The 10,000-nt window shown below is 39.4% G+C and overlaps 2 protein-coding genes across 2 annotated transcripts in view; one reads left to right on the forward strand and one right to left on the reverse strand.

The window, feature by feature from the left end:
* The window catches only part of LOC138010532 (uncharacterized), a 126,010-nt gene that overhangs the window by 27,988 nt on the left and 88,022 nt on the right, over nt 1-10,000 (reverse strand). The gene's annotated exons all lie outside the window — the stretch shown is intronic.
* LOC138011431 (beta-1 adrenergic receptor-like) lies at nt 1,922-3,117 on the forward strand. The gene has a single exon (XM_068858416.1). The coding sequence runs from the start codon at nt 1,922-1,924 to the stop codon at nt 2,930-2,932; it is 1,011 nt and encodes a 336-aa protein (XP_068714517.1). The 3' UTR covers nt 2,933-3,117.

Genomic DNA, 10,000 nt, shown 5'->3' on the forward strand with positions numbered 1-10,000 from the left:
TTATGGTTTAGAATAAGTAAAAAGTGCTTTACATAATGAACAAATATAAGGTATCCATTTCTAAAAAATAGCGCTCCATTTTGCGATCAAATATCTAAGAAATGTTAATCTAAAAGTGGATTCGAAGTTTTTCAATTAGGGAATTTAAGAGAGGATAACGAGGTAAATTCCGACAAGCAACATGGCCTAAAAAGTAGCGACAGCACTTAATTAATTTTCAGAGGGTAAAGGTCACAGCAACGTGAAACATTGACAAAACACCGACACGAGATCTTCTAAAATTTAGACAAGCGACACGGCACCCCCTCCCCCCTTTCCCTCGACAACTGCAAGGTCTACGAAAACGTCACTCCCAAATGTAATTATCTTAGTGCTATGGCAAGTATTTCGCGACTATTCCGTCTTGTTCACCTTCAACAATACGGGCGAACTATCCTGTAACTGGTTGTACGAACGGTTCGTATAAATAAAAAAATTATGGGTTCATTGTTATATGCCAGACTCTGACAAAACCTAAAACGTGGCGATTTCACGCTATTGTTTTGGGGAGTCCAGTACTGCAAACAAAGGAACGAAAACACGATTATTTTTCCTATTTAACAAATGATATTCTTGCTCAGTTGTGATCTTGTCGCTGTCTTCGCTTGAACTCCCTTTTTTTGGCGTTTTACTGCCCAATTACATTTCAGTTTATTAATCACGTCACTGATTATCAAAACCAAATGGCTTATTAAAATTCCTGAGACAGCTAAGTTGAACAAGTTCATTTAACTTTTGAAGTCAATTTGGTTCAATAGCGATTCGTTCAATGGACCTCGCGAAAATGAATGATTCACTGTGAAAAAAAAAAGCGTAACATAGAGATGAAATGTGTCGAAGTGTAGACTTTTGACGCATTGTCGATGTTACACAAGCAGTTTACTACGGAATAGTTAAGTGTATAAAATAGAAAAGTGCTGTCAATAAGTTGATGGTCTCGACAAAATCTGCGAAACACTAAAGCAAAAATGTCTCGCTGACTTCACTGCTTAGTTCGTTCATCGCTAATGTTGCCATGTACTTTAGCGTGGAATGCTTTTGAACGCACTCGGAATTGGTCGGCAGTCTCATTTTGTTGCCATTGTTTGTGCAAGTGATTGGCAGGTATTTCACTGGGTATTTCAAACGCGATGCAATTGTGCAAATTTTCATTTGTAAGAGACTCGCTTACAACCAATAACGGTCTAATATTAAGAGCCCGCATTGTGGTTCTCTTGTAGGAAAAACAATTTTTGCCGTCAAGTATGTAAACTTTTAGAAAACAATAGGCTTAAGGAAAAGAGAAGATTTTCCGTGTTTCCATAGCCTCATCTAAACACGAGGGGGAGTTGGGAGAATTTAGAAAGTTATGCAAACCCGAGACGCAGTGGAGGGTTTGCGCAACTGTCCCGAATTCTCCCAACTTCTCCGAGTCTTTAGATGAGGCTTGGGAAACACGGAAAAAAGTCCTCCATTAATTTTATAAAATATTCCTCAAAGATAGTTCAACAAATAAAAGAAAATGGTGGTTTTTTTACTTCTTGATTGAAACAGATTTTTTTTTGACACACGTTCATATTTCGTACCAACCAATCAAAACGCGCGTCTGATAATACATTGCCAATCAAAATTTGTGTGATGTCACAGCGATGTTCCATACCCTCATCTAAACACAGCTATTGACCAATGAGAGTGCGCGTACTTTAATAAAAAGTAATACTTAGACAAATTACGCCTGTCTTGCAAAAACTTAGACCAATTACAGGTTAGATAATCCAAGGAAATTATGACTTTGTCCAGATAAAGAGAGGTATATTAAGCCTCTGAAAGAGAAGTTCAAAATTTAGGCAAACAACCTGCAGGTGATTCTTCCTGAGAGTTTGAAAGTTCTGACAAAAAAATGATGATGGCGACTGATCTGCAATCTAGAAGCGTATATTTGGTTGTCACAGAAGTCAGCTCGCTAATTGTCTTGAACCTTCTGTCCCTTATGGGAAACACCTTGGTTTGCATCTCCGTATACAGAAACTCACGATTGCGTACAACAACGAATCTTTATATCACCGCCCTGGCAATAAGCGATTTACTGCCAGCCGTGTTTGTAATGCCGTCGACGATTGGCGTCCTTGTAAGCGGCCGCTGGATTTTTGGTGAAGTTGGCTGTAGCTTTCATTCCTTCCTTTCTTTGTTTGCCATCTACGTTTCACCAGTAACAACGGGGCTAACAGCGCTCAATCGCTATGTGCGAATGTGCAGGCCAGAGCATGAATATCAGAAGTTCTTCTCTAGGAAAAAGTCACTGGCACTTTTAGCGTCTGTTTGGGTTTTTGTTGCCTGTTATAATGGCCTCCCCGTCATAGCTGGTGTTCAAAAAAGCACTTTTGTCCCTGGATATGCCACTTGTTCCGTTGGTCATCTGAGCGAAACTGGAACACTGATACACTATGGCATCGTCATCCCATTGTTCCTTTTAACACCGTTAACAATCACCGTGTTTAGCTACGTAAAAGTCGCGAAAAAGATGCAACAGCACAAAATCGAAACGTCGTCCTTGAGACAAACATCACCAATCATTAGTGCCCGAGAGATAAGAATTAGTAAATCTCTTATCGTAGTTGTTTTCGCTTTCATGATCTGCTGGATTCCTTTTTGGATCATTGTCCTTGTAATGCGCCTACACTTGGTTTCAAAGATACCACGAAACGTACTGCTGCTAACTTCGTTTTTGCTTTACATATCCAATACAATCAATCCATTTATTTACGCTGGTATGAACCCTTGTTTCAGACGAGAATTCCGGAAGATTGTTTGTAAGGAAAGGAGGAATGTTGGGGATCGTATAAATAAAATAAAACCTCAGCCAGAAACGAATGGCGTTATTCAAGAAGGCAAAGGTCGTTTCTCGATTGATTAATTCAACCCTCCAAGGAATATAATTAATCATGATAAAGAAGGACAGTAATTTATGAGTGAGGTCTCTGTGCAGTTTTATGTTCAGATGGCTTATTTCGACAACTTTAAGTTGCATTGTCGTTAGCATTTTATTTTGCGGCAACACGTAGCTGCCGATGCACGACGGCCTCTGCACGTACTGAGCATTTAGATCAATTATGATAAAGTTTGCATCAACGTTGTATTCTGACGGATTATCGAATGAAAAAAGGAAAAAAAAAAAGGATTAATTCTGTTTCATCCATGAAAGGAAGAAAGAATTGAACAAGAGAAATTTTAGTCGCTTGTAAATACCTCCGGGCGGACACATTAACGGTCATTAACTTTTGCCAACTAGTGCTTTCTTAACATCAGATGTACAATGATATAGCTTGTCTTGAACGTGTGCTTTGAGCAGCTGGTGATGAAATGTAATTTATTTGATTTCGCAGTGGGCGATTTAATGAGTTTTAATTTAAGCCTTTAAAATGTTTAGTTTCTTTCCATATTCTAATTCTATATTAGACAAGAAGTATGATAATGTGACAAACTAAACGGCTGTCGTGTCATGCATTAATTATCCCTATCATTCCTAAATGTCATACTAAAGTTTAGATAAATTAAATAGTCTCTCGATTATTCGTTCCTCGTTCTAAATATAAAACTGCGAAATATTGCATCCTTCCCTGTAACAAGGCGCAGTACCTTTCCTTTCCTCTTCCTCCGTTTCGTTCATCTAGATCTCTTCCCATTTCCTTATTCAGTGGGAGATTTTCTCTTAAACATTGCCAGATGTCCCCTCCCTTACAGCGTTTCCATGTGTGGTCTCTCGTAATCTTCCTTCTCTGACTCATTTTTGTCAGTTCCTATTTTTCATCTTCAGTATCTTGAAATAGGCATGCATCGAGTCCCTAAAAGATCCTATCGGGTGTAAGGACCTCGTATTCCTGTTCCTTAATTTCCACGTAATCCAGAGGCCCATTGTCAGTGGAGATTGCTCTCATTGTCCATGACAATGCCTTCCAAGTCTTCATTGGAAAGGTGTGACCATCTAAGGGATTTGTAAAATAATAATAGTAATAATAATAATAATAATAATAATAATAATAATAATAATAATAATAATAACATTTATTTGCACAGCGCACATTCATACGTTTTCACATGCGTTAATACCACCACCAACAAAATTGATAATACAATACAACCCCGGTAACTCGAACTCAGATAACTCGAACTCCCTCGCTAACTCGAGCTAAGTGCCATTTTCTCTGGATTTGACCCCACTTTTCAGTCGTTTTAAGTTGTTCAACTCATGTTCCTAGCTAACTCGAACTAAATTTCGTTTCCCTTGATCAAAATTTACCCCGATAACTCGAATTCTGGTCCAGTAACTCAATTTCGGAGAAATCCACACGAACTTTCTCAGGACTGTAAATTGCATCGTTCTTTATTCTCTGTAAAGTACAATCTTGCGGTCTTGAAATAATAATATTTACATTTACTTTACTTTCGCTACATTTGCTCTTCCATTCTCAAAACTGGAACCCACGATATGGTCACGTGATACTGGTCACATTGTCATATATGGAGGGGTGGACGTTCCTATACACCTTTTTCCAAAATGGCTGCCATTTAGACATTCTTTTGTCTTTATTCAAATTAGACCTTGATGCCTCGTTCAAGGCAAAATATTCTTTTGAATTTTAGACTTTAGAACGAGGCATCAAGGGCTAATTTGAATAAAAACAAAAGAATATTTAAATTGTAGCCATTTTGGAAAAAGATGTATGGTTGCACGGTCGTACGTTGACGAAAACCAAAATTTCTCGCATAGATGAGTTACCATATTTTCTTACCAATGGTGCTCCGTTATTAATAATGAAAACTATTGAGAGATTAATGTTAAAATCATTAACTACTAGAAAATCTAATGCAAGTAATAATAGCAAAACATGACTTTATTTCCCTCTGTTTGCGGGGTAATGACTTTCACAACTTGGGCGCTGTAGCAAGGAAAGCTCTGTCACCAAGCCGAGTAGCCAAAGTCTTGATATTCGGAGTTTGCAGTAATAACCGTTGTTCAATCCAATACTATACTCGGATTTAGGCTTCATATGTACTTGGGGCCGAGTCCACGATGAATTGCTTTGAATGCAAGTAGAATTATCCTGAATTCGATTTGGAACTTGATGGGAAGCTAGTCTTGTTCATGTAAACACGGGGTGATATGGTAGACCATACAATAGTGCGTCGCTGTCATCTAGCCAGCTTGAAATAAGAGGATGGTTGAGCGTTTCTACTGTGTCTTGACTAAGATATTTCCTGATAAGTGATAGATTATATAGATTACAATAAACAATATGCAAATTAGCAGTCTATGCAGAACAGACGGAGCCGATGCAGATTTACAGTCTGAGCAGATTTTAAGCCTTCGCAAGGTTCAGTTTTCCTAATCGACATTGAGCTCGTACCTGATTACTTACATTTCTGGAAAAAACAAGAAATTTTACTTAAAATTGTCTTGCTTTTCTGTCAAATTTTAGGAACTTGAGCAATTATAAAGCAAGTTTAATTTGAGGTAGAAGTGTAGAAGACAGCAGAGTTGCCGCAACGACGTCAGGGTGGGTGTTACATGAACATTACTGATGCCTGGTTTTAATTTCATCCTTCCAATATATTCCAAAATATTTTTGCTTTTATTAAATATCTTCATCCTGGAAATATTCAAAGTGTTCGAAAATGTCATGATTTTAAATCAAAACCGTAAATATCTCTGGAGCGAAAGCAGAAACGCGTTTGAAATGACAACTGACACTTTTTTTATCAAGTCGTTCAAAAATGTTAAGAATTAAGGTTTTACTGGAAACCCCGAATCGCCCAGGATGGCATACCCGAGAAATAATGTGGTTTAAAACGACGTTAGAAAATTTCATCTGATTTCTATCATATTTTTCCCGCACAAATTTAAATGCAATTTAGTTGTGAAACCAGCTTCGGAAAATTAAAGTCCTCAAAGTAGAACATTTGTCAATTTATTTCCATATGATTACCGAAAGAAAAAAAATCGAGAAGACAGCTTTTTGTCTGTTTTGGAAGAATGGAGCGGGATAACTCTAGAAATAATGCTTTTTTGTATGTGTTGTTTTTGTTTGGTTGAGTGGGTTTTTTGTTTTAAATTATTTAATGGCTACTCAATGAACTTCAAGGAGGAACTGATATGTCTTACATAACTGTCTCCTCATAAAAAGACTGCACCAATACGTCATTAACGAGCTTTTTGAGCCATGGACGGGAAACGGAAGTAGGCTTTCTTGGATAACAAAATTCAGAGGACCCACGAAATTGATATAAAATCAGTCAACTAAATGGACAAAATTCCCAGAGGATTAGTTTGGTGAAGCAAAATGGCCATAGCCTCTTTGTTCGGGGATACATTATGGAGTGTGAGAAACGATGACGGCTACGGCAGCATTTATATGCACACGTTCTCCCAAAACCTCAAATTTGGTAAACCGTTTTCCCCATATGTATATCGAGCTTGGGCTACCTGTGGTTTAGGCATAGAATAACCGCTGTATTGGGTTGGGCACTGATCTCTAGTGATAAGGAGCAAGCGCCGACTCGAAATGGTTGGCTTCAGGAGCCCATGACTTGGAGCGAACAACAGTCCTTTATTCCTGTCACGGCGTTTCACTGACCGATTTATTTTTAGATTGAATTTTCCGCGAATCAGACTCCCACAGGAGCGGATGACCATCACAAGAAACTAACTTGACGTCATAGTGTCACGGAACCGGAACTGCCTTTTTTTCTTGCGGAAAAGGTAGTCTGAAAATAGATCGGTCTTTAAAAATGCCTTGACACTTCGTTCATTAATTCATTCCTTACGGGAAGATTGGAACCCACAAATGACCAACTCCCAACATAAGTGGCTTCATAGACAAGTTGGTTAAAGCGTCGCACCGGTATCACGTGGTCACGGGTTCAATCCCGTTAAAGTCCTGAAATTTTCAGGCTTCTCAACGCAATTGCTAAAATTGCGTCCATAAATGCGAGGATCATAGCTTTACTTGATAGGCTTAGTATGGAAGTTGTTTGCTCCAAGTCGCGGGCTCCCGGTAATTTCACGTCTGTTTTTTTTAAAGGGTACAGCAAAAACATTAACTAAAAGCCGAGCCGCTCGTGCAGTACGGTTATATTTCCTCTTTTAACACCCTCCTTGATCTGCAGAATTCCTCATATGCTACTCAGCCTCATTCGATAATTGCTGATTATTATGAATAGCGGAGCACCATTGGTAAGAAAATATGGTAACCCATCTGTGCAAGAAAATTTGGTTTTGGTCAACGTACGACCGTGCAACCATAGGATCGTACAACCACTGATACCAGAGGTGACGTCATAAGACAGCGACTATTAAACAATGAGTACCTTCTGAGATAAAATTGAGCCACTTATATTTTCTTCTTTTCCAGGGTTTAGCTGTTTACTATTTAAGGATTCTTGAAACGCCATGAGGGCCACCAAAGCCTTCCAATATCTGGTTGCGTTCCTCTCTTTATTATACACATTGAAAGCGCAAAACATAGAGGTGATAGAAACGTTGATGGAAGCTTACAGCACCAAGGAAGTAGGACAGCCAACGGGATACTTCAGCGAAAACGGAAAGGGAATGTTTGAACAGGTCTCCATGTTGGATGCCATGGCGCTTGCAAAACGAGGCAAACCTCTGGAAGCGAGTCAACAGCTGACGTCACTTGCACTTGGTAGGATCCTTGATGGCCTTCCCATTGACTATCGTGCAGTAGGTGGTCTGTTAAAACTCATGCAAGCCGATAGGTCATACTTCAAAGACACAATGTTGGCCGTGCAGGCCAACATGAAGTTGGTCTCTGGTAATGTTGCGCAAAAGCTAATGGCTGGTTCAAAGACCGAGGAAGCGAAACATAGAGTACAGAACGAGATTAAAAACTCCGTCGCTGCCCAAGGTATTAGGGAGCTAATTCACGACTTGCACAATCCAATAATGCACTGCACCTCTATTACCCCTCAAAACATTTGCATAACCATTGCTTGCAATTTCTCCTGGAACATGAAAATGTTCCAAGAGAAGTTGAAAACAATGCCTATGCAGATTTTTGTTCGATAAAAGAGGTGTATTATGGGATTTGTCCAAGTAGTGAATAGAGAGTATTAAGGCCTTGGCAACGGTTTCAACATTTGCTTCAACATCCTTTGGATTTTATTGAATGATGTTGAACGATGTTGATTGCTGCGGTGGGCAAAGGGTTTCAACTCATCATCAACATTGGATTCAACAAAGGTCACGGGAGGCCTTCTATTCAGTCCCAGGCAGTAGCCGCCTTTGTTACTAAAGGTAAGGACATCATGCGTCATTTAAAAGAAACCGATTAGTGCGCACGCTCATGCCCAAATATGTTTAAAGAGGGAGGCAAACTGCTTCAACTTTACAAAGGAAATGTTGAATGGTTGTTGAAGCAGAGTTTAAGTGCTTTTAGACACCTTAAACATCGATTCAACATGTTTCAAAACGGTTGAAAGGGGGGAATTAAACGGTTTGACCATGGCTGTTCCACAAAATCGAACGGATGTTGAAACCGATTTCCCGGGCCTTAAAGGCTAGGGCATCGTTGCGGCATCTCAACTAGATTACTCCAACTCAAGTTCATCAATTTTAACATGATTAGTTCGATTTATTTTGCACCATTTACAACTACTAAGCAGTTGACTAAAAGCATGGTAAGCAGGAAGAAATACGACAAAAGCTACTTTTTATAGGGTTTGTTGAGGCCTGTGAAAATGGCTTCGACGTCCTTTCCATTTTGTTGGACGATGTTGAACGATGTTGACAATTGGAGCGGCGAAATGGTTTTAACACGCTTTGAAACTCATTCAACATCGATTCAACTTTATTACATGTTTCATTTTGGTTGAAAGGAAGGGGGGAGGGTGGAGGTAAATGTTTTTAACAGGCTTTGAAACTCATTCAACATCGATTAAACTTTATTTCAACATGTTTCATTTCGGTTGAAAGGAAGAGGGGAGGTTGGGGGTAAACGGTTTAAAACACGCTTTGAAACTCATTCAACATCGATTCAACTTCATCATTTTGGTTGAAAGGAAGGGGGGAGGGTGGGGGTAAACGGTTTTAACACGCTTTGAAACTCGACATTCAACATCGATTCAACTTCATTTCAACATGTTTCATTTTGATTGAAAGGAAGGGGGGAGGGTGGGGGTAGACGCGGTTTCAACATCCCTGTTCAAAAAAATCGAACGGATGTTGAAGCAAATGTTGAAGTCTTTGCCCGGCCCTTTATTTTACAATGCGAAAAGGGCGAAGGAAGGGCAGCTCTCCGTGTTGGCCATTACCACGTTGAATATAAAAAGAAAGAGATATGATCAAGTACTGTGACCAACCGTGACCAACTCATTCACATATTCTAGAACTGGTTTGACAGGAACGGTATAGGTGGTTTTCACGTTATGTAATCGCCGCCATGTCACGGATTGGACGAAAACAAAATAGGGAGTTTAACAACGACGACCGCTACAGCAACGACAATGCCAAAAAGCAGTAATATTATTGGTGAAAAGAACCAAAATGATCGTGCTGCACGTGCGGCACGCATTTTTGAACAATTATCTCCCGTTCTCGTCAAAACTACTACGTGAAATGACCAAATTTAAGATTTTTGGTTTAGAATAAATACTCGAAGGGAGCCTTATAAATTTGTGCCCATGTCTCCAAATAAATTATCTTGATCTAATAGACGAAAGCAAACAGAGAATTTTCGAAGCTTGGAAGCGTGATATGGAACGGCTACAGAGGCTGGCTGATTCAACGCAGTCATCACCGAAGAATCCTAAAATTTGGCAAGTCTGCGGTAGCTGTAAATACTTTTTTAAGCAATTACGCTTTCCTCCCACAAGCAGCATGAGATTTGCCGGGCCTATTTCGGACATTATTGGAATAGTCGTTAGTATTCGGCTGTACGATGCAATTCAGAAGAAGAATACACTGGGA

Source organism: Montipora foliosa, chromosome 7, assembly GCF_036669935.1.
Source record: "Montipora foliosa isolate CH-2021 chromosome 7, ASM3666993v2, whole genome shotgun sequence".
In the NCBI taxonomy this organism is placed as follows: domain Eukaryota; kingdom Metazoa; phylum Cnidaria; class Anthozoa; order Scleractinia; family Acroporidae; genus Montipora; species Montipora foliosa.